Source organism: Eretmochelys imbricata, chromosome 15, assembly GCF_965152235.1.
Source record: "Eretmochelys imbricata isolate rEreImb1 chromosome 15, rEreImb1.hap1, whole genome shotgun sequence".
Lineage (NCBI taxonomy): Eukaryota > Metazoa > Chordata > Testudines > Cheloniidae > Eretmochelys > Eretmochelys imbricata.
In genome coordinates, this window is record NC_135586.1 from 32,570,661 (window position 1) to 32,596,661 (window position 26,001).

Consider the following 26,001-nt stretch of genomic DNA (forward strand, 5'->3'; position numbering starts at 1 on the left):
TGATGGTTTATTAAGTGCTAAGTGGTTTCCTTGCTTGTTTTGAATTTGGCAACCTGTATTTCACACCCCAGTTCCTCCCCATAGATTCCCAGCCTCCAGGGCCCCATGTCCCATGTCAGGGTTGAGAACAGAAAGAGAAAGAAATAGCTTACAGCTGGCTGCTTTGCAAGCTCATGTTAAAAATAAGATCTCAGCCAGTTCCCTCCTGTGCACTTGTTTACACTGAGAGCTGGTCTGGGCAGACTCCGGCTCAGAGGGACAGAGCATGAAGTTCTTTGATCAAGAACCTTAACCCCTTACACACTGAAACAGCTCCCTGGCATGGATTCTGGCTTTCAGTTATTTCATATTCAAACCATCATCCTCAAAAATAAATGCATCCAGTACAATGCTGCATTCTGATCTAGCTGGATCCTAGCAGCTACCTCGGGGGTTCCCAAACACCTGCCAGCATGGGCCACATCTGGCTAGAGACATTGTCCCTTGGATAGGATTACCATACGTTCACGTTTTCCCAGACAAAGCCAATTTTTTTTTTTTGAGTCTCCATGGGGATTTTTCAATCAGGCAACGTCCAGGGTTTTTGCAGAGCAGAGGCTGCAGCTCAGAAAGAGCCCTGATTGCTCCACTTTCCAATTGGTCCTTCCCCTGCATCTGCAGCTGCCAGATCCTGCCCACCCAGCTCCTGACTCCCAACCCTGGGGAGGGGGCCCCACAGGGAAGCGCTGACTGGTGGCTGTCTCCGTGTCCAGGGCTTGCACCAGCCGCCCTGCCACTGTGACAGGGACCGACACTGCCCCCTGCCCCCAATGAGTGCCCCCACCGCAGGTACCCTCTCCCCCCACCGCCCAGTGTCCTCTTTTTGAGACCCTGTTACTCATGGACACTTTTCTTCCTGCATATTTCCACATGCCTCTGACGAAGTGGGCATTCACCCACGAAAGCTCATGCTCCAGGACGTCTGTTAGTCTAGAAGGTGCCACAGGACTCGCTGCCGCTTTTACAGACCCAGCCTAACACGGGCCCCCCCGATACTTTCCCCCCTTGTGGCCGTTGCACACATCCCCGTGGCACTTACAGCAGCTGCCAAGGTGGAAGAGTAACGCTGGGAAAGCACTGACGCATTTTCAGTTTCTTTCAGTGCAGTTTAGCATCTGGAAAAAAGAGGGGTCATGGAAGAAGCGAACCCCACATGACCTGACAGTGATCTGCAGATCCCAGGAGCGAGCACATGGGACACTCTCCCTCAGCAGATTGGGATTCCCCCTCTCCCCTTCAGAGCAGAGAGCAAACCTCTTCTGATCACGTCGCTTTTCCCGCTTTCCTCATATACGCACACCAGCTCCTAAACTAGGTAAGCTACTGAGGAGGGAGGAGAGCAGGGTGTTTCTATTTTTAGACATGTGAAAAGTGCTAATGTAAACCACACACCTGCTGAGGGTGGGGTTCTGTCCCATCCCGTGGCACCGAGAGATAAAGGAGTCTGCTCTGCAGCCTTAGCTAAGAGCCAGCTGGCTTTTAGCTCATGCGGTGGAGGCTCCTGCACTAAGCTCCAGAGGCCCTGGTTCGCTCCTGCTTGCCCAGGACTGGGGATTGTCGGTGTTACACTCAGACACTGTGGTGCTAGGACAGTCTACACACACATCATTAGGAGAGAGGAGTGTTCTGACTGTGGTCACTGGAAAACTGGAGAAACAGTGACACCACGAGAATCAAGAGCCCACCCGTGATGCCACAGAACCTGCTAAGGCTGCTGCTGGCCCAAGCGTCTGACAGGCCCAGAGATGACTCTGCACCATAGGTCCCAATGCTGCTCCTCCAGGGGAAGCTAAACTAGTGCCAATAATACTGGGGAATTTGTATTGAGGTTTGCTAGTGTTGCGATGGCTTCAGAGAACAAGCACCCGCCAGGGACTACCCCAGAAAAACCAGATGGGGACTCAGACTTTGTTTAAGAAATGCCAAAGTAACCCAGCCCCCCCTGCAAACCTTTTGTGAAAAAACTTTCCAGGGTCTTTATATCAAAGCAGAAAAAATAGGGGAACAAGCAATTTAAAAAAATTCTTTGCATTTCCCTTTTAGAAACACATTCGTGCAGCCAAGTAATATACTTAAAATGCTGCTGCTAAACTATCATTCGCAGCAGCCCATTGCAGTGAATAAATAGTAGGGTTCCATATTCATTATAACAAAACTATGTTGCACTCCCATTACTTCCTGTAGGTTTGTTGCCATCTGGAAACTAAACAGGTGGTGTGTAGTGAAAAAAAATCCAATTTTGCATTTACCAAAATGAACCATACAAGTTACAATTTATAGCAGATATTATGCAACTTGAGCAGGCCAAAAGTCTCTCCACAGAGAATAAGATTCACACCAGTGCTGCAAGAGGAACCTGCATGGAATTCTCTACTGCTGTAGATGCATTTATAGAAAAAACTTCAGGTGCTAAAGACTATTCACACATTATAGATCCAACCCTACAAATGCTCATGCATGCGAGGGATCCCATTTACTTTAATGGAACTACTCATAGAAGAACAGGAGGACTTGTGGCACCTTAGAGACTAACCAAGTTATTTAAACATAAGCTTTCGTGAGCTACAGCTCACGAAAGCTTATGCTCAAATAAATTGGTTAGTCTCTAAGGTGCCACAAGTCCTCCTGTTCTTTTTGCGAATACAGACTAACACGGCTCCTACTCTGAAACTACTCATACAAGTTTATTTTTACGCAAGTCTTGCCGGATCGGCTCTAAGACATGCAATAAAGAGGAATATTACTTAGAGAGACCGCTCTAGAGACAAACAATGCAAGCTGATGCCTTCATCCCAATAATTCTCACTGAGTGTCATGAGATGACCTCAGGACTGTGCACCTGAATGAGACAGTGGTGCTGAAGTTTGACACCCCCAGGAACCTCCTGATACCAACTGGCAGAGGGCCCAGGGAATGCAGTGTTTTACAGGGATCCTCAGGTCAGTTATGTGCATAATAATTCGTTAAAGGGTGGCCTACTGACTAACTCACTGGTTGTGATAACCAGGGCAATGTATGTAAAGATAATGAGCTAGAGACTTATACTGGAAATTCTGTTCTTAGGGTCTGAATGAAAGCTGGTCACCAGGTGACTAACGTTCCCTTCAGTCAGGTCAGACACTCCTCTGTCTGTCGGGTTACATGCAAATTGAGTACTGTATACTGCACAATGGATTCCTAGTTGCATACTAAGCTACCAGCTAATCAAGAAATAAACAAGAGATGGCAAAAATCTACAAGAAGGAACACCCAGTCAGAGGGTGTCTGGTTTGTGAATAAAGTTCAGAAAGCCTGACAAGATATATCCAGGATTGCAAAGGGATGCCCTGGTGTCTGTCTCTCTCAGGAAGTGAGTGACACTGGACTAGCTTAGGATTGCCAACTTTCGAATTCCAGAAAACCAAACACTCTAGCCCCGCCCACTGCCCTACCCTTCCCAAGGCCCCGCCCACTTCCCTACCCTTCACTACCTCCAGCTCACTCCAGCCGCCCCCCACGCATCACTTGCTCTCCCCCACCCTCGCTCACATGCTCATTTTCACTGCAAGGCCCAAACAGGCATATTTATTGTTTTGACAGATGTATTATGCTGAATTTTATTACAGGACGGTAGAGCTGGCAGCAAAATAGTCAAAAAGGGTCATTTAAAAAAGAAATTTCACAAGTGTTTCCATGATTCTTTCCATCCCATCTTCCGATTTTTCTTAACGAGCTCCATGTTTTTTGTTCACTAAAGTTATTATAATTTTATATGTGGAATTAGGACCACACCTAATCACAGCTGTAATGGGCCCATTAAAGGCCCACTCCTGAAGCCCAAATACAAATCCATAGAGCACAACCACAGAAACGCACCCCTGTCCAGATACCTATAAAAATAAACCTGTAGAAACTGACTCCTACACCCACATGTAGATACACAGGTGTATTCACGTGTACACATCTAGCATGCACTAACACAAATACTTCCACATTATACACTAGTACAATTGTTGTTTAGTGCCTAGAGACCCCAACTAAGATCAGGGTTCCAGGGCGGTAAGTGCTGGACATACACATAAAGAGAGTCTGCAACAAAGAGTTTATAATGTATCTAGACAAAGGTGAGGAGAAATGTATGATACATCTGCTCTTTTGCAATTACTAGTCAACATTCACTGTTTAATAAATACATTTCTTTTAGGGTTCCCTTCTATTTTGAAAACTCGTTATGAGACGAAGACATTTTACGTCATCAATTTTTTTGTGCACAAGCCAGCAAAAGGAATAAAAAAGTCAAAGTTAGTCTGCAAATTTTATTCACACAGTTACACACACATGCGACAATACACGCACCTCCCTACACAAAGGCCCAGTCTCTTACACACATACAATGCATGCATCCACTTACCTACACGCACCCCCACCTGGGAAGGGAGGAGAGTGGGCTGGAGGGGAAAAGGGGGGGGTGTGTGTGTAGGAGAGAGGATGGGGAGGGAAAGAGGCCAAGGACAAGAGCAGGGTGGGGGTGAGATGGAGCAGTGAAAGAGGAGGGGCTGTGGGGCGACGCAGAAGGCTACAGATGCATGAGGATGTGGGGGGCACAGGGGTGTATAGGGACATAACGGGAGTGCAGCAGTATATGGAGGTGAATGGGGTGCAGGGCTGTGGGGGGTGAAGGACATGGGGATGGCGGCTCTGGGAGATGGAGAGGATGAGTGGGAGAGCACTGTAGGGGGTACAGGTCTGGGATGGGACGGTGTGGGGGACAGGGCGGGATGGGACGGATGCAGTGAGGGGGATGGGGCTGCTGTGCCGTTCCCAGCACGCGGAGACAGGGATACATGCCTTGAACTCCTGGGTGCCGGCGATGGGGCGACAGACGGCGGTTTGCTGCAGGGCACGAGCCGCAGCTCGAGCCCAACCACTGGAGGAGCGCGAGAAGAGAGGCATGGTGCTCCACAAGCCCTCAGCCGCCGCCTGCTGGGCACGCTAGTTTGTCCCCGCCCTGCCCCGGCCAAGGGGAGCCGCACCTGTGGGCAGGGGGCGGGACAGCACATGGACCCCCTGGCCACCCAGCCCTAAGCCTAGAAGCCAGCCCTGCTGGCCACTGCCCAGAGCCGTGCAGCGAGCCCGCCAGCCCTGCTGCTTGGCGCCGCCAACCGAATACTCAGCGGTGCTGACTGGAGCTGCCGGGATCCCTTTTCAACCAGTTACTCAACTCCAGCCACGTGAATAATGTGGCCGAGTCGACGTAGCTTGGGTAGACTCACGGCAGCATCTACATCGCGCTGATCAATGGGAGAAACTCTCCTGTCCACTTACCTTACACTTCTCGTTCTGGTGGAGTACCAGAGTCAACGGGAGAGCGATCGGCAGTCGATTTAGCGGGTCTTCACTAGACCCGCTAAACTGACCCCCGGTGGATCTATCGCCGCTCATCAATCCCCCGATAAGCGGAGACAGGCCCTACAGGGGCGCATGCAGAGGGCCACAGGGCTGGAGTGTGCCTCCTGCTAACCTGCAGAGGGCCAGCGGAGCCCGAGTGGTCTGAGGGGGGAGTCCTTGTGCTGCCTGTGATTAGTCATGTCAAGGAGCTGAACCCTGGGCAGGCACGGACAAGGAGCCCACACGCTAAGGGCAGGGGATAGTGAGGTGCCTTACAGCCCGGGAAAGTGTCATAGTTTGCATCTAGAGGCACTGAACTCTCAGGCAGAGAACAGAGGCTACGATTCCAAAGCCAGCATCCGCAGCACCAGGGGAACGTTAAGAGGCCCTTAACCATCCTGGGCCTGTGTTCTTCAGCCTTTGGAATAGTGCCTTAGATGGAAGCACTCGTCCCACATGATGGAGGAAGGATTGTCTCCTTTACACACAGCTTGCACTGTATTCTGCAAGTAGCCATCTGACTTATGTTTTCAGGTGATATAAATTTCATCCCTGCTGATAGACGAACTGCTGCAAACAGAATAAAATCAGCCAGAGGCTAAACTTTCCTTGCTCCAGCTGGGCTATGACCACACTTAGTTTGGTGCAGTTCCAAACACACCTACTGCCACTGGGATGGGGCTGGGAGACTGGGCAGCCTCTGACATCTAGCCAGTTCCCCTTTGATTTTGTTATCAGTACATGGTTTGTTCTCACTCTGAAAGTCACCTACTCTTTTACAGGCAAACACTGTTCTTCTGTCAGCCTCGCTGGAACACCGCTTTGTTTTAATAACATGCTGAATTTCTTATGAGACACATCCACCCTCAGCTTCACCACACAGCCCTGGTCAATATGCAGGTAAACTGAGGTAAGGGCAACTGCTGTTCTGCCTGCACCTGCACTAATCTCTCCATTAGCACCACCAGGGAGCTGCACGTGACCACAGTCTGGAGAGAAAGGGCACCAGCGGTCACTACGTTATTTGTTCTGGAGTCTAACCTGGCCCAGATAAGGTTGAGATAAACTGGTGGTAAAGCTGGTGACATTATCTACATTATCCCTCCCCCATAGTTAGAAGCACTGGTGATAGCAGCAGTGGGAATGCGTAGAACAGGTAATCGAGTGATCCATCCCTTGAAATTTTATTCTACATATTAGAATATGGGGCACCTGGCATTGGTCACTGTCGGAACACAGGATACTGGGCCAGATGGACCTTTGGTCTGACCCAGTGTGGCCGCTTATGGACAGACAAGACCAAGGTGTGGTGCGAATGCTGGGTGTTCAATGACACCATAAAGTAACAATGGAAAACAGTGACTAGAGAGAAAGCAAACAGAAGGAAAAAATAGGAATGAGTCAATTATTTAGTATTTGAGCGACTGCACCTCAAAAGACATGTTCAAGTAGCCACAGCGTCTAAGCTTCTCTGTATCTCACCAACTTACTGACTGAACAAAATCCTCTTCCTGTAAAGATTCTGCTGCGCTTCCCTTCTGCCTGGACGTCACTCGTTACTTTGTTCCTTTTTCTTGCGTTATTTCTAAACACTGGAAATAATCAAAACCAAGCTAAAGAACACAATTAGTGTTGTGCCTCCTAGATAAGCAGAAACCGTCAGTCACACACCAGTCAGAGCAGAAGAACATGCATTTAGACAACTGGCACTCCATGTTTTGAGAAAATAGTTACCAGAACTGCTCTACAGGGAGAACGCTGAGGTTGTGTGGTCAGTACGGGAGGGCAGGGAGCTGGCATGCAATGGGATACCCACAGGCAAAGCTTTTGTTCAGCGAATATATTAATAAACACTAAGTCACTCTTTCTGTTCCCCTTCCGAGTCCTGCCCCAGCTTGCTGCACAGGGCAGTTTTGCTTCTGACTGATTCGCAGGCAGTGTCAGAATGCATTAAAGGCAAACAGGGAAGCCACGTGTGTTTGTTTCACTATCACAACACATGAAAACCTTTACAGGTGTGAATTTTCACTGACCTCTGCAATTCAGCAGCTCTCACTTGATCCTATTAGAACTCATTTTACTCATTCATGAGTATTCGCACAAACATTTTTTCTAGGCCTTTTTAGCCCTCAAAGTGTTGGGTTCTAACAGACTAAAACCCAACTTCTGCCTTTTCTAGGCAGCTGATATAACAATGAGAGACATTTTGCCTACAGAACAGCAAGGTACTATTGAAATACCAAGTAAGATTAAAGATAGCATCATCGTCCTGGCCTACTAAAACTTCACTAGCATCTCGACTCAGACACTCCTATGGCTTCCTCAAAGACTGTTGTTGTATACACACCCTGCGTACGAGGTAGTTTAAAATGTGCTCAGAGTTTAAAGAATGCTACTGCTCTCACAATATTGGGAGCCTGTACTTCGTGGAAGGCGGAGACTTTCCTCCACCATATTGCCCACAAAGTCTCGAACCCATGGATGTGCTCTGCTGCGCCAAGCTGCCTTCATCTTGAAGCAGAGTTGAATATTTCTCACTGCACAGGGATCTTTGGACACTGACCAGGTGGAGACTGGGCTTGGATCAAAGCAAGATGATTGATGCTTAGTCCAGGCAAGGCTGAGGTGCCCGCGGCAGGCAACATGAAGTATTGAGAGGGAAACAGGTGTAATACCTGCCTGTTTAAAATAGTACATGCTGCCCACATCATGGGTATAGCGGTTCACTCATCCAACAGATTTTCTGGGCATGACTGCTCTTCATGTCCTATTCCCACCAGCATTTAGAGGATTGTGTCCAACTTGCCAGTGCTACCCATAGTCACTTCCACCACATTTCTACCCCTACTGTGTGAGGCTTTGCCTGGAGGTAACTGTCTCCACCTAGCACAGAACACAGCTGACACCTGTTGAACAGCATCACCCACAGAGTAAATTTAACCACCACTAGGCCGAAGGCTCGACTGACTTTCTGTTACTTCCCCAGTGCAAGCTGAAGCTGCTGATTAATCTATACAAGACTAGCTTGGTTTGGGTTTAGTCTACCCAAGACACACTTTCTCCCCCACAATTTTGCAGCAGCAGAGACCCACCAAAGTGCCCAATCCAATAGCCCTATAATTAAAAAACGGGGTCACAGTTCATAGGACAAAGCCCTTAGCACTCTAATTGGATTCCCTTTGGGCTAGCAGAGCCCAGTGCTGCGCTTCACGGCATGCTCCAGGCTCATCCACTTACTGAGGCTTCTGTCAGACCAGGGCAGGGAGGTGTGAGCTGAAGAGTCTGTATTATTTCAATCTTTATGCATACACTTAGAATGCTAGACAAGCATCTTATATAAATAAAAACAGTCATGGTCTTTGTCACCTGGCATATCACCCCACAACAGTACTGCCCCCATGGCAGGTGCTGAAACACACATGGGAATATTCTCATGGCTATCCCCGCCTTACAACCCATATGAATTAGCAGCTCCTCTGAGCACACTGCTATTACTGTGACCACAGTGGTCATGGTGTCCTGCCTCCACAATATTTCTGGTGTCTAGCATTAGCACAGAATTCACTAGAACAAGGCTAGCAGCCACAGGTCAAAAGATGTGTGGAGATACAATGCACTGTCCTTAGCATGAACTGGCTACCTTCTACTGCAGGCTTTAGATGGACTTTAAGGATGTGTCTATACCGGGATAAAAACTGTGGCAACGCTGCAGCTGGTCTGGGTCAGCTGACTCAGGCTCGTGGGGCTAAGAATCTCTGTGCAGATGTTTGGGCTTAGGCTAGAGCCCAAGGTCTGGGACGCTCCACCCTTGCAGCCCGAACCTGAATGTCTACACAGTGATTTTTCAACCCCAAGCACCATGAGCCTGAGTCAGCTGACCTGGGCCAGTGACAGGTTTTTTGTCCCTGTGTAGTCATATTCCCATGCCAGTCCTGATGAGGTATCAGCCTTGGAAGAGCTTAATACGGTCTCTGCTGAAGGAGTAGGGCTGTTTCCCCAGCCCCGCATCTCTATAATTTGAGAGTTTGATATGAGAGAGAAACAAAAATTAATGTCAGCCGCTTCTTCCAAAGCATGTTCATTTTCTCCATATCGCTCCTCACATGTGGAACATTCTTCCTGAACTTGGTGAAGTCACTACCCTTTCTCCTTGAAATCCCTCCTGCAGCCACTTCTGCTAGCGTGCCAATAGGAACCTGCCAACTATTGTCCATTAAAATGTAATTTAAAACAAGATACAACAAAAGCATAAGCTCTTTTGGGCATGGGAAAGGTCTTCCTTTGCATCTGCACAAACACATAGCACTATGGGCTCCTCAGTGGACCTTTGAATGCTACTGCAATAACCTGCAGAAAACACGACTAAATCGTTAGAAGGGGGATGCTGCTGCTTTTTGTATTGAGGCTGAAGAAATTTTGGCCCTGTCCACATCAGTGACTAAACTGTTGTAGCTACTTTGAGGGGTTCCTTGGGGAGATGGAGGAAAGAAGGTTCAACATCAGGATTCAAACACATTGCTCATTTTCTACTGCAGATAGTGCCACTGTTTCCAGACAAATAATTCTGAAGGTGAACAGCAAAAAAGTATCAGTTATCAACAGAACACACAAAATACAGCATGGCAGCAACACACAGTCAGCTGACCAGTGCACTCCACAACTAACAATAACATCCCACCTAAGCAGTTACATTACTCCATTTGGATTCCAAGTAATTCCAGGCTTTACATCACCATTTGATTTTTTTTTCTTTTCAGCTTAAATGACTGAAGAACATCAGATTTTGAACTGTCTCATACAGAGTTTCCACAGATCGAGAAAATTAAAATGACGGCAATATAAGAAAGCCACAAAGTGACATTAATGATACCTAAGACAAGACACAAAGGATATTTTATGATCAAATTTATTTAATTAAATTCCATTGACTGTTTTACTGTAGTTCACATCAGAGACTGCCAAAGTAAACTAAACATTTACATTCACTACAAAGTTCCCTCAAATTTTCATAGCTAGTCCAAAAAACAATAGAAATGATAGGGGTTCCTTTCCCTCCTCGGAATGTATTCTGGCTCCCATTGGTGAGAGCGGGAGTTACATTCCTGCACTGAAAAGAGAACTGAGCCCTTAGTTTCACAAATTTGCAAAAACCCTCCTTGTAGCAAGTTATATAAACATGGTTTAAAAGTTTTTACAAAACCAATCTTCTGCTGGTACAGAGAATAGACATCCATTTTCATTGCTAGGCGAGGAAGGATTAACTGAAGACTGACGTTGTAGCATGGACAATAGTGAGGCAATAATACAGTACAGACATACAAAAAAAAAAACCATGTCCACTTGTCTGCAGTCATTGCAGTGCCTGACCGTCATTGCAGGAGGATGGACTAGGTGGGCTAGTCATATTCCAAGCCTGATCTGCTCCCCTTGAAATCAATGAGAGTTTTGCCGCTGACTGTAAAGGAAGAGGAATCACTCCCGCTATCAGCTAATTAAATAAGCAATTATTCCCAAATGTCTGGTGTGGGGTTGAAAAACTAGACAGAAATCCTTCAGCAAACCTCGCCCTACAGAGGCTTCTGGGAGGAAACCTTACCTAACTAGTGGTCCTAAAATAAGTTGTTCCTGATTTAACAAGTATTTTGATAATATATCTATGATATGCTCCATTGCAATATTTTTCTTTAAAAAAATCATGAAGACAACTTACTATTTGAGATCTAAAAAAGGCCTTTATTATACCATCTTTCCTTTTATGTCTACTTCTAATAAATCAGAGAAACTCGTCAGATGCTACAATTTAAACTTTCATCATATCTGAAAGTGAACATCTTTTTTAAAAGTGAATTTTCAACATGAAAAGAGCTAAAAGTCACCGTTATATTCCATTGCGCAATCTGTGTGAAATTGAGACCATTTGCATAGTTTCCAAACTAAAACTTTGAAAAAAATGATTTCAGAAATAAACATCATTCTAGGGAAGTGCTACACCGTCAATTAAACTACACAGCCTAAAATATACTTTAAAGGCTCAATACCAGTATTGTCAGTTACTTTGTTTGAAAGCCTCCTGGAAAATTGTTCAGTTCAAACTGTTATAAATCACAAGCCATTTTTCCTTAATTTTGCCAATTTTTAATGAAGAAAACATTTGAATGTACAAAACTCCAATAAAACAGGTGATTTCTTTCAGCAAAATGGGTAAAAGTTGGGCCATTATTGTATTCCTCATTCAACAGGAAAAGTCTTCCAATTCTCACTAATAGAAAAAAATCTTCTGATTTGACTTAGATGACAATCCAGAAATAAATAGGTATAAATACATTCATAGTTCCTATTCCAAAATCACATAGGGAAAACACAAAATTGAAAATTAATTTATCTGAATTTGTTGGCTTATAATGAGACACAGGCAAATTATAGCAGAGTGATTCAAGAGGGAAATAAACAAAGGTAGGGAATAAATTGGTCCAGTACTGACATTCAGGAAACATACCAGTTAGCATAATTCTGCAGTCAATTTATCCTTTAAATGACACTACTCAGTCAATCTGTATTTGCTTCAGGTTTATAATGAAAGCAGTTTCCTTTGTATCTTTGCTGAAGATGGGTATAGTACCCTAGAGAAACTGTAACAGCCCCTCAGTATGCGTGTATGTATATATAATTATATACAGATAATCATGCATCCACACACACATCTGTGTATCAACACTGCAAGTGACAGGTCAGATCCATCATCATTCATCATTGGCAGCACTTGTTCCTCTCACTTGGCCTTGATTACGTAACTGTAGAAAAAACAAAAGATACAATAAGTGCTAACAGTTACTCAAGTAAAATTAAAGTCTAAAAATGCAGATTTTACTAATTCTCTAAGAAAAATAGTTAGTGCAGTGCAGTCAAACCTTCATCAGCATTGAGTTGGATCATAATGTATCAGTTCAAATTTTCTAGGGAATCTTTTAGATTGGATCCCAGTCTTGTGACTGGAACAGCAACTCAGACAACAAACAGTGGAAATAAATACAAAGCACTCCCACACGTTGGATCTCTGGGATTTGAAGTTAGCTGCAGATACAGGATCCACCATTAAAAGCATGTGAGAAAATGCTCAGAGTAGGAAATATGAACATTAAGGTACTGGGTGTGAATATAAAGGTTTGGACTTCTGAGGAAATTAGTCCCTAGTGGCAGCATTTTAGGGATTTTTTCTCTTGAACTGGGAAACAGACTGGTGTCCCCTCCACACACCCATTTCGATTGTACAGGTTTCTATATGCAGTTATATTTTCTTTAACCACAGAGAGGGTCTAATAGAGCAGCACAGCGTCACTTTGTCCAGGAAGCCTCTTGCAGGCTTTGGAGTCTAAGTGTCCTGGAGCCAAAGCACACGTCAGGAGACAAACTGTGGAGCCTCCGCTGTGAGCCTTTGCACCAGACAAGCGTAAGTATGATGAGACAGCTAGCTTGCACCACAATTACAGCATCCTGCTGACTGAACTGAGCATGTGCCCAGAGCCCATCATGATGCCAAAAGCACGCTGAAGGTCTCAAATGAATCCTCGCCCTGGGGGTGTGGTCCTGCTGTTGATTTTGTCAAAGCAGGGGCAGCAGCAGGGGTTCAGTCCCAAGAAGGAAACTGGCTACACTGCCTTAGAATATTTTTTCCACCAGTAACTCCCATCACCAGAAAGGATTCCTCCTTTTTCTCCCAGGAGTTCACTTACACAGCTTGATTTTGCCTCTGAACCTACAGAGGATTCCTCTAGACGTCAGCAGCCACTGTGCCTCGAACGGAACCCTTCTTACGCATCTAAATGTAAAATAAAACTGTAAGCTATCAAATAAAGACCCTGTCATGAGGTTATTAGGAGAGAGCTAAATGTCTCCAAGCCAGTCTCAGATCCCGCTGCAGGTGTGAGCCGGCAGGATGTAAGGGGCACTCTGTAGGCCAGGAAAGTCGGAGTGAGCAATGTAGAGCTGCCGTAAAGGGAGGCAGCCCCTCAATTCCTAAGAGCCACCTGAAGCCTATACCAAACTGCTTGAAGCACACAGCACCTGCACTGCTGCTCAGGGCTGATAGGGAGCACAGTCTTGGCAGTTTCAAGCTGCTTCCTTCTTATGCTCTGATTAGGATCCACTCTGTCCAGCAGTCAGCCGATGGAGAGCGCGTAATATGACAGAAGCGCTCTGGGTTGTCCACAGAGTCAGACCACATAAGGAGAGCAATCATACAGAAGAGTGAAATAGAGGTAAATGTAGAAAAATTGTGAACAGGATGTGAGGCGAGACTAGAAGCCCACTGAACAGGGATGACAAGAGGCATCCAGGAAGCAGCAAACAATGGATAGTAAAGGAAACAAAGAGTGACAAAATGAAAACAGATCCAGATGAGGAACTGGAGAACCAAAATACCTGGCAACATAAAGGAGCAGAGAATCTAATGAAGTAAAGAAAAGTAACACCAAAAATGAAAAAGGAGAAAAGATTTTAAAGAAAGCAAATAGTAATAGAAAGCAACACAAGAGAATGCAAAACTGCCAACCCAATTAGACACTGGGCTGTTTCCTGCAATTGTTTCTTTGTAACATAAAACTGCAGACACCTGTGAGCTCCTGGACTATATCACCAGAGAAGCTGAATACTGCTCAAGGCTGGAAGTGCAAGGACATTCATATCATGCTGAGCATCTCATCACTGAGCCCCCTTCTCTCCGGAGGTCCAAGCCCATAATAGTAAACGTCAGCCTTGAAGTATTTGAGATTTAGTGAAAGTTACCATTTACCACAATATTTCAACAAGTGGCTAGTTAAATGTGGCATGGGGAAAGCAGAAATATTTTTGGGATAAAATTAAAAGGGATGTTCAACTTTATCGTGGGTGACCCAATGCGTGGTTACACTTTGCCCTTAAGTTATTGTCCCTCACGAGGATACCCCATCACAAAAATCTTCTTGGAATGTGTGTTTTATAGGTGCCTGCAGATACCTCTATTACGTTAGTAAAGAAAAAGCAGTAAGAGTATTTCTAACAGCAGGAGCCAACCCTCTCTACGTGGCTCACAAGATATTCCAGCTACAAGACCACATGTTTTTTAAACAGTCACCAGAGTACATATTTGAAAAAAAGTGATTTAGTAAGTTATGAGGAGCTTTAAATCTACTAAATCTTGAGAAACAAAAGCATCTGCTTTATTCTGCAAAGAATGAAAGGGGAAGTAAAAGCCAGTTTCCAGGACAGACACAATCCTTAAAAAAGGGACGAAGTTAAGAGTTATACCCTGAAAACAAGAAAACCAGGTTTAACTTCAGCATGGCAGATAAGAGCTAAGGCACAGCAAACATTTTAGGGATTAAAGTATTTGCTAGTAGAGTGACAACGTGAAAGTAGTTACATGGCAGTGAATACAAACAGAAAAGTTTCTGGTAATTTCTCATTAGTCCATGTTCTTTTATTCCCAGTTAGAGGAAAATCTTCACAAACTAGCATGTACTTCTGGAAGTAAAAGATCAGAGAGCACATTCTATTTATGTGAAACATTTGTGAATCTGAACATTTGATTTTTGAGATCACTTTTGCAAAGTCAAAAAAGCACTTACTCACCTATGAGATATGGATCAACGGGTAACCTCCTCCACAAAGACAAGCTTCTACAATCCATGCAGACACAAAAAGGGGAAGGTTTAGGGAAGTTTTCCATGATCTGAGGCTTGTCCTACACATACCTGCAGTGTGCACACCTCATACTATATTTCCTTCTTTCTCAGAGAAACTGGATGATGTCTGGCCCATACCAGATCAGGAACTGAGGTGGTTAAAAAAAAAAGAAAAGAACCCTTCTGATGAACTCCTTACAGATAGGAAACCGCTCTTCCTCTTTCACAGATCCCTACTGATGGAACAGTTTCCCAAACTGGTCAGTCTGGGATAAAGCGGGAGTACAAGGGGAACTTTAACTATTTCCAAAAGAAATAATTTTGGATGTAGAGAGGTCCTTCCATAACAAGCATCCACTTTCATATTGGCATCTAGGCAGGAGTGTTCATAAGGGGAGGGAGAGATCCATCTTATTCCAGAAAGTGTTTCTGGGATCTGCCAAAGCAGCCCCTTCCTTTGCCTTACTTGAAGAGGAAGGACATTTTGCACCCAGCTATGTTGATAAAACAGCCAGCAAGTTTATTTTCCCTTGGCTTAAAAGTTAGGAAATATGGGACGGCATTTTGAAACAGAGTAAACCGACGAATACATTTCTTCCACCCACTCCCTCTAGGGGGTCAGTAAATGGGGCATTTTGCCCCTCAAAGGCAAAACAGATGCATCTCACATTGCAAATATAGAGTTGAACATTGTCCGAGTAACCATAATGCTTTTGAGCCATCTTGACCGTGGTATTTTGCTCGAAAAAAGATTACTGAGAGCCATTATTGGTCATGTGGCCTTTGGAAACTGCCTCTGGCCTTGGCTGTCTGATAGTCTCTCCATATTTTGTCCTGAAGGTGGTTGGATTTGTTGCCATCTACAGGTCTGTGACTAGGAAATTCCAGTCATCCTGTATTATACTAGTGCTAACTCTTAAAAGCAAAGTCAAGCATCTAAGATGGCTCAGGAATACAGCAGGCGCTTAACTACTAAAAGTAATCAAGGCAATACCCAATTCCGTGATCTGAAAAAAGTCTAGCAAACCCTTGGTCAATTGGGGAAATGGAATTGGCCATTCTGAAACCAATGATCTGTATTTATCCAAAAAAAGACAAAATATTTTGACACAGACATTTCTCAGCATTAGGTGGTCACGTACTGTACTTGGCATTCCATATGGCTAAGACATACAAGACTGTGCCCATCCAGTGGTCCAAGAATCAAGTGTCTTGTAAGGGCGAGCAGAGTGAAGGATATCTGGCCTTTTCTTAAGAGCTGATCAAAGCCGTTCTCAGGGACTCCTGTGCTAAAAGACTGATTCCTACAACCTCTCCAGTCTCCAGAGCAGAGCCTGTTCAAACTCCCAGGTAAGGAGGGTTTGGTGGGCTCAAGTTCATGGGGATGAGCAGAAACATCTCTATTCCTCCTCAAACATTTCCACACAATGCAAACAGCAATGTACAAGGTTGATCTAGCCACACGTGCCCAGGGTAACACTGTGGATGCGAGAGTCAGAGGTAGCGTTCGGATCAATAGCAAAGCAGGTCTGCTTGACCTGAGCCACGGTTTGTACTGGAGAAGAACTAGTATTAATAGCAGTACGGGTCTGTGGTGAGAAAGCCAGGCTGTTTCAGGGTCTGTGGCAGACCAAATGCGTTGAAGTCTCACAGCTCATTACTCTAAATATTTGAGCAGAACCAGAGTGCTAGGAGGAAGACCGCAAGCCACATGGGTGCTGGGCAGTAAGGCGGTCAGCAAGCACCTTACAAAGTTCAAACTGTAGCTTTGGCAGATGCTAAAAAATCTGAATGAGGCTCAGAATTTACAGAGAAAGGCTCACAGTGGGAGAACCACACCCTGAAAAATGACTTTGCAGCAGAAAGGTCCTTTCCTAGCTTGTTGTGTTCCTCAGCATCTGAAAGAAGAGGGATAAAACTGCTTGAAGGATGAGACTTCTTTCAGACACCTCTGAGACCATACAGACAGGTCAGACTATGAGCATTCATAGCCTCCAAGACACGGAGGGAGGCAACACCCAGTGCTTGTTAATTCTCTGATGACAGATTTTTTTTAGGGATGGGTTTCTCAAGGTCTATCACGCTCATCAAGACAAGTCAAACTGTCCTCATGTGACACAAACTCACTTCAAGACATGTTTGAAGGGAAAAATAATCAACTCTAATTATAACTTGAAAACTGAACAAAACAAGACGCTTACGATGCAGAAGTGAGGTGACAGCTTCAAGGTCTGACTGACAAGTGGTAAAAAGGGAGCTGTGGGATTGCGTGCACTAGGTATATAATACAAAGCATAAAGAGATGCTCAGTGCAGGCATTCAAGACATGGGATACTTACCAGAAACATTTACATTTCAACAACTCCTGGCTCTTTGCAGCATGGTATGCAGAAGCTCCACGAGTGTGGCTCTGTGGAGGAGATCCAGTGAAGAGCGTAGCATTTATCAGCGTTATCCCATAGCACACAGGGTTGGACAAATGGACACAAGCAATTTATTTAGCCTTCTTTGATTCTTATACAGCCCCAACTACCATAGACTGTACATTTAAAAAACAGCCCTCAAAGCATTCTTACCGCTTCCAGCTCTCGTTGGGTTTCATCCTCCATTCTCCTGATGTCTTCCATAGTCAGATCAATCCACTTGTCAATCCAACAAAACAGCTGGCGATGGAAGTTGGTAAATATCCTCTTTTCTTGCTTTAAGGAGACAAAGCAGCATTAGAAAATATGCTCATGATTTATCAAAAATGTCCAAAGGAGAATTGTGTTAAATTTTAAAGGCTGTTGCAGCTATATAATCACATGCTCTTTATTTCACAATAGCACTATCCAGCCTCCCCAGACTCTTGGGTTTAAGTTAAAAATTTCACATCTCTTCTCTGCCTCTCAACAAGGAAAATGAAATGCACTTTGTAATAACTATTTGTTCTTAGAAAAAAGTTTGGCAATTTTGTTACTTGGAAAGGTTGTGGACGCATCCCCCAAAATACATTTACTTCACTGAATCTGATCCTAGAGAGAACATACATACCACACAGGAACTAACACTAATGCATGAGCTACACAAGGGACAGAATCCACTTTAAAAAACCCCAAAGCTACTGTACAAGCTCGGTAATAAAAATATCTGTGGTAAAATGAGAGGAAGAAGAAAATGGCACTGGGAATTCAGTAGGTGGCACACTTACACTCCCAGCCTCCTCCCTTCCTCTCTTGTATTAGAGCTGAATTGTGTCCCAGTATGGTGCAAGGAACAATTGGCAGCTTCAAAGGACATCTTTAAGAGACTTAATCGTGCACATGTAAGTCAAATCAAGGATCCCTTGGCACCTTTTCTTAGGAGTTAGAGGGGTTAGCCTTTGTGTCCTGACCAGTTCCAATTTGGGTATTTCCATCTGTCTGCTATATTTAAGGTACCTGGTGATTTCCTTTGGATATTGCATTCCTGCCAATCCTAAACCATTTGTAGCATTGCTCTGTTAAAGAGCTGTAACTGTCCAACTCAAAAGTGGCTGTAGCAATTCCTGTACAGTTTGTAGGGCTGTGAGATCTTTCAAGTTGCAAAGTAAGATACTGTTCTCATATCAATGACACAAACTTTGCTCACTGTAGAATTGCCGACCCCGCTTCTTAACTTGCTAGAATTACATGGATAGGTATAGTTCTGTGTTGTACCACACACACACACAAAGAGTAGTGAACTACTCAAGGTTGCAACCCCAAGTTCTCTCACAGAATGTTTTGTCACCTCATTGATACTCCCTCCACCCCCCAGACTGTGGATCACTCTGGTCACGACATTAGGTACATATAACACAAACAGTAAGCTCCTAAGAGCACTGCCTTAGTGTTATCTGTAAACGCCATGCACACATGTGGTACCATGTAAACAGTAATTACTCATGGGATTTTTTCTACTCTTATCCTTTGGGATGCTTCATTCTGGAGAAACTATGCTGATTACGTAAAGCAGGGTTATGGCTACTGCCAATAAATGAAAACAGAGTCAGACTAACTCTCTGTGAAGGAGAGTGGACTGACTTGAGTTAGTGATGGAAAGAACACAATGCGTTAGAATGTAAGCGATGAGGCCATGTATCAGGGAATCAGTTTTGGATCTTCTGCTTGGTTTATCCTCTTGTATTTTTTGGTTTGCAATCTGACATGTGCAGCTCCTCTTTCTGGGAGAGCGAACAACTCAAGTACAAGCCTAAAGCAAGTGTGGTCCCAGCATCTTTTGGTCCTTACTAGGTGTCACTGCTATCATGGGCTACTCCATCTTCCTTGTCTCACTCCAAGTTACTGCTGCGGTCTCCAATCTTCTTGCCATAGTACATATTGCAGTAAATGCAGCTTTAAGGCAGCTAGCTGCAGGTGTATTCTCAGTCAGAGCTAATAACCCCTGTGCACAGAAACTAGCAGCTGGCTCCACTTTGGTCCTTCACAGGCCAACACCCTACCAAAAAGAGTTACAAAACATCTAGTTTTGGATAACTCATCGGTCCAGCACATTCTCCCATGGTACAGAATAACTGACATGAAGGTGCAACACACTACCTGTATGTAGGTTATTATGTGTCATTCAAGCTTCACTCTACTTATCCATTACCTTATAAAGAGAATAAATTACACAGCACAGAGAGCTCTTACACAGGATCTGCCATTTTGTATTTCTTCACAGGAGAGAGCACATCAATTATGGACACTCTCTCTCACCCATTGAATTTGGAAATCCTAAATTGTTCACATCAATCAGAGGGATGAATATTGGATGTGAACATGCTGGTCATACCCTACAGGCAAGAAAGCCACAGATTAGTACTATGATCTCAATGCATGCTGCTTGCCCAGAATTCACCCAGAACAGCTTCAGGTAACAAGAGGAAGTAAACAATGCAAACTGTGACAAAACTAGTTGTCTGTGATCCTCAAGGTCAAGGACGATCTCTTTCACAGGTTTTATTTTTCGTGGGTCCTTTCGTGACTGAGAAGTCCGATTCTTGAGCCACAGGCTCGTTGGCAGACACTGCAGGTAGTGTTGGAAGACAGGGTTGAGCCATGATTGCTGCATGACAGTTGTCTTTCCTTTCTTTTCTGAAGTCTTCCTGCGACCAGGGCAAGGTGATTTTCCTAAAAAATGGATGTTCCCTCTCTGACAAGTCTTCTCCAGTTATCGCTATCCTGGGCTGCTGTCTCCCAATGTGTGGTGTCGATGCAACATCTCGATGTTTATCTTGAGGATGTCTTTAAAGTTTCTCTTTTGGCCTCCCCATTTCCTTTCTCCTTTGGTGAGTTGGGCATACAGTAGTTCTGGTAAGAGTACATTAGGCATGCACACACAGTGCCCACTCCACCTCAGCTGGTGCTGGATAATCAGGTTTCCAATGCTGAAGATGTTGGCCTCTGTGAGGACACTGACATTAGTGCGATGATCCTCCCACTTTATGCTGATGATCTTCCGAAGAAAGTGCTGGTGTTCGAGGTTTTTCAGGTGTTTTCTGTACATCATCCAAGTCTCACAGCCGTAGATGAGAGCTGGGATTACAACCACTTTATAATTAAAGTCTAGTACGTGTTCTGATACTGTGATTATTGAACACCCGGCGAGATAGTCTGTGCCAAAGGCAAGGCTGGCACAGCTAATTCTGTGCTGAATCTTTATGTCTATATCTGTCCTCTGTGAGAGATGACTGCCAAGATAGGCAATGTATTCTACATTTTCCAGTTCTTCTTTGTCGACATAGATCTTCCTTGCTGGGTCTGATGATTGACCGGGGACTGGCTGGTGGAGAACTTTTGTTTTGCCAGTGTTCAGAGTTAGCCCATGGCTTTTGTAAGCTTCAGAGAAGCAATTAAGGGCTGTTTAAAGATCCTCCTTAGATGACTGTGCTGTAGCTGCACACTCAGTGTACTGGAGTTTGGTTATTGTTGCTGATATTACTTTAGTTCTGGCACGGAGACGAGAAAGGTTGAAGAGGTTGATGTCAATTCGATATAGGATGCCAATGCCCTGGGGTAGACAGTCTTGGGTTAATGTTTACATCGCTGCTAAGAAAATGGAGGAAAGGTGGGTGCTAGTTCAGATGACAAAGGGCTCAGAGGTAGAACCACTGCACAGGAGGGAGGAGTCATCTGGTCATGGAAAAGTCCTAAAATGATAAATTTGCCTGGGCAGCCAAACTTTTACATGATTTTCCATAGAGCCTCACAGTTGACAGAGTTGAAGGCTTTGGTCAGATCAATAAAGGCCACACACAGCTCCTGGTGTTGTTCTTGACATTTTTCCTGGATCTTCCTGGCTGCGAAAATCATGTCGGTTGTGCCTTGTGATGGTCTAAGGCCACACTGGGACTCTGGAAGTACTTCCTTTGCAAGAGGGAGCAGGCAATTCAGTAAGATTCTAGCAAGAATCTTCCCAGCAATGGAGAGGAGGGCAATGCCTCAATAGCTGCCGAAGTCGGCCCTGTCTCCCTTTTTGAAAACAGTGACTATGTTCACATTACATAAGTGAGCAGGGATTTCTTCGATGCACCAGATTTTGAGGAGCAGCAAGTGAAGCTTGTTAGTCAGTGTTTCTTCCCACACTTTCAGTACTTCAGCTGGTATGCCATCAGGGGCTGGCGCTTTATTGTTCATTTGTTTAATTGCTTTGCAGCCCTACTCAGGTATTAGTGGGTTGGCAAGGGTTTCCCAGATTGGGTGATGAGGGATGGAGTCGATGGTGTCATCAGTCACAGTCGACTCTTGATTTAGAAACTTTTGGTTGTGTTCCTTCCAGCGCTCTTTGGATTAGTGATCTTTAAGAAGGGCACTACCATCTTTGGATCTCAGAGGTGTGAGGCCACATGAGCTTGGTTCATAGAGGGGTTTTCTGTCTCTCAAAAAAAGCTCCGCATATCATGTCTGTCAGCAAATGTTTGGATTTCTTTTACTTTGTCCTCCCACCATTTGTTTTTGATTTCTCAGATCCTCCTTTAAACTTCAGCTTTGAATAGATGGAAAGAGCTCTGCTTCTGACTGGATAGTGGTTGGCTTTGCCAGTTGCAGAAAGCTTTTCTCTTCTGCTCCAAAAGGGTTGTAATGTCAATGCTGTCGTCAATTCAGTCCTGATCATGGTGCGTGGGAGGGTAGCAAGACCAATGGATTCCTCGCAAACCTCATGGATGGTCTGTTTTAGGGCTTCCCAGTCTTCTTTGACACTTGTGTTGTCACTTCCAAGTGTGCATAGAGCCAGACTTTCACTGAGGAATGTTTGGAAGTTCTCTTGGTGCACTGAGGATTGAAGTCTTTGGATGTTGTGTTGCCGTCTGTGTGATTTGGATTGCTTTCTGCATTTCGGTGCAATCCTGATGGACATGACAGACCTCACCAGATGGTGGCCAGTCCAGCAATCGTCTGCTTCTCTCATGACAAAGATGATGTGGACATCTGTAGGGAGCCAGGGTGGCTCCCCTCCGAACCAGAGGGTAAAGAGCCACCCTCTCAGCCTGAGTGGGCGGGGCCAGGCCAAGCTTCTGCCAATCCCCGGAAGGGGAGGGGTGGAACAGGAAGTACAAAGGGCGGGGCCCTTTGCCCAGTGAGGAGAGCACCAGCAAGGGAGACAGACGCAGGCTGCTCCCTCGCGATCCTGCTGCTGAACCAGGTGAGGCCCTGGGCAAGGAGGAACCGGACCGGGAGGAAGACCTGTGGCAACCAGGACTGCCAGCCGCCGAATACCCGGAGGACCTGGAGGGGCCTGGCTGCAGCCTGGGCTGGCGTGAGTCCGACACAGAGGGGGAGCTGGAGCTGCCAGCAGCGGAATATCCGGACGAGCTGGAGGGACCGGAGAGACCCGCCGGAGAGACCGGGTAGGAAGTAGCCCAGGGGCAGAACTGCACCGTGGGGTGGGTGTGTTTGGTCAGCGGGCGTGGACGGCCCCGCTGACCCAGCAGCAGGACCTTCGCCTCCCGCCACTGACCGGGCCCAGGGGCTGGAACGCAGTGGAGTCGGGTGGGCCTGAGTTCCCCTACCCTGGCGCTCCCCTGCCTGGGGGGCGCGCTGCAGACTCGTGCCGACGCTCTCCTGCCTGGGGGGCGCGCTGTAGACTCGTGCTGGCACACCTTCCCTGCTAATTCCCCAGTGCCCGAAAGGTGTGACTGAGGCCTGCCAGTGGGATCATAGCTCTCCATCTCCCCTAGGGGCTCGGAGGACCGACTGAAACCTGTCACAACATCTCATAGATCCCGTGTTCTTACAATGACCGTCTAGGAGGTGCCACTGTTTTGAGCAGGCGTGTTGCCAAGTTGTTTTGTACTTGTTGCTTTGTCTGAAGACTATGTTTGTGATCACAAAGGCATGCTCTGCAAATCTGCCGAGTAGAAGGATGCCATTGGAATTGGTCTTGCCCACTCCTTCCTTCCCAATGGTGCTACTCCATAGGTTAGAATCTCGGCCAACTCTTGCGTTAAAGTCCCCTAAGAGGATGATCTTATCTGTTTTTGGAATGGATGACAAAAATTTATCAAGGTCAGTGTAGAAAGATTGTTTCTGTTCTTCAGTGTCAAGAATTGGTGCATATGCACTGATGATAGTGGCAAATGACTTCTTGACCAACTGGATGTGGAGGGTCATAAGGTGCTTGTCGATGCCAATGGGGAGCTCAGTCAGGCAGTTGACTAGAAGGTTTTTGATTGCAAAGCCAACACTGTGTATTTACCTGTCGCTTGCCGGTTTTCCTTTCCAGAAGAAAGTGTAACTATCACCCCCTTCCCTCAAGTGGCCTTCACCTGCATGTCTTGTTTTGCTGAGAGTAGTGATGTCTATGTTCTACCTTGAGAGTTCTCAGGCAATAATTGCTGTTCTGCATTTGGGTCTTTCACTTTTTGATTAGTCTAGTAGTATATGGACATTCCAAGTTGTAAGATACATTTTTGTTTTTTGACCACATTGGGAGTGATCCCTCTGGATACTTATCCAGCCAGTTATGGTGCAGCTTTCAACTAAGTCATTGGTAGATGTTAAATTTTGCATTATAATCCCTCAATCTCTGTGGCTGTTGTAAAATTTAATGCTACAAAAAAAAGCATGACTACTATAGTATTAGTAGCAACCAAAAATAAGATACTTCACAAGACTTTTGGTGCACATACTGCTGGAAAAGCATCAAAGCGCTCATGTTTATGTAAATATATATTTTTTTTAACTAGAGAGAATAATGGAAGCAAAGGACATTCCTAAGTGCCATATACATTTAGGCCCCAATCCTAGAAATACTTACACATGTGCTTAACTTTACTATCATGAGTACTTCTGATTAAATCAATGCGCCTACTCACAGAAGTCAAGTTAAGCCATAAGTGGCTGCAAGTTTGGGACTTTAGAAGTTTGGGACTTTAGAATGGTTTGATCTGCTGAAAAACTGAATGGATCAATGTCTTCACTAACATTTCATTTTAATAGAAGAAAAATTTCCCAACTTTTCACTTCTACTTTAAAAAAAGTATGCCACAGAGTATTTAATAAGCAGCTCTTACCTTTTGGATAAAGTTTTCTACTTTGTTCTGTAGTCCCCACCATTTAAATTTGATAGTCACCAACTTGTAGGCACACATTTTAGGGCACTCTTCATCAGCTGCTAGCTCTTTCTGTTTGTGGAGAATTGGAAAAAAAATTCTTCTCTTCATTTAATGTTAGCGTTTGAATAAAAACTTGTTAGCATGGAAATTTATAAATGTGAATAAACAAGGATTTCAGATGTATGCATTTAGTGTTATTATTGCAAATCACCATTTTAAGGCTTAGACAATGGTTGTACTGCCATTTGAACACGCAAAGTGCCAAGGATTAAGAAAAGGAATACTTGTGGCACTTTAGAGACTAGGATTAATAAGACTGTCAGGTTAAAAGCCATATTTAAAAAAATGCTTTACCTCCGTTACAAACATGTCTTATAATTAAATTTGAAATAAAGTAACCTATTGGCATAAATCATGACAAGGAAATGTAATTTTAAATTGAGTATTCAAGCTTGACAATTAAAATAGACTACTGTGGTGGGTTTTGTTTTGGTTTAAATCAATATCAAATCATTTTCCCTTTCTGGTTCTTCATTAGTAGAACAATTCTGCTCTGTTTGGGTAGCTAACACTACAAGGGAATATTTGTTGAAACTACATCCACTGAACTGAAAAGAGATTAATGTAAAATGTTTTTATTGGTTTTGTAGCAGCTTATTTTTCACAAATTTGATCTGACAATGTCCCATTAAACATTAACCCCCATTTGACAATGTGTGGAACACAACATTTACACTTAAAACCCAAGTTAGTTTCTCCACATTTCATAACACAAATCCATTGAAAACATAAAACCCAAGAACCAAGGCAGTTTAGCAGTAGGCTTGTTAGAATACCAGTACATCACGTGTATTGTGCCTACACGCTGCAGTGCAGACAGGTAAGTGTCATACCCTTCTTCCTTTCCTGGGAAATGGTACTAGTCAGTGTCCAGTTTCTTAGCATGATCTGCATGTCTGTTTGCACTCAGTTAATTGTAGGTGCAAATTTGAATACTCATACTTCTGCCTCAGGAGTAAATCAGAAAGGGGCACTCCATTCTCCTTAATGGCCAGCAGTACTGGCAAGTGACTATCAGCCCCATGGAGACTGCATCTCATAGGAACGATGGAAAGAGGCTCAGACTCAGGGACATGGGGAGAGTGGGGCCCCCCAGGAAACTGAACTGAGAGGGGAGAGAAAAGCTGCCCACCATCACCTGCCCTCCCTGCAGCAAGAGATGTAGCCGTCGGGAATTACTGGAGTTCTGCCAGCTGTAGCAAGTGAGAGCAGCTGGATGGAAGCAGTACATCTCCTAAAATTCTCCACTACAAACTTAGAAGCCTAGTATTTGGTTAAAATCATTTAACTGAAAAGCTCAGATTAGGTGGAACAGAGTTT

The 26,001-nt window shown here is 44.8% G+C and overlaps 1 protein-coding gene across 1 annotated transcript in view; it reads right to left on the reverse strand.

Annotated features, from left to right (window-relative positions):
- Positions 1-10,294: 10,294 nt before the first annotated feature.
- Positions 10,295-26,001, reverse strand: part of PITPNB (phosphatidylinositol transfer protein beta) — an 80,825-nt gene continuing 65,118 nt past the window's right edge. The window contains exons 9-11 of the mRNA XM_077834940.1: positions 24,580-24,690; positions 17,642-17,764; positions 10,295-12,197 (exon numbers count right to left, since the gene is read on the reverse strand). Of these exons, the coding sequence (XP_077691066.1) occupies positions 12,147-12,197; positions 17,642-17,764; positions 24,580-24,690 (285 nt within the window). The 3' untranslated portion in view covers positions 10,295-12,146. The remainder of the gene's footprint in view (positions 12,198-17,641; positions 17,765-24,579; positions 24,691-26,001) is intronic.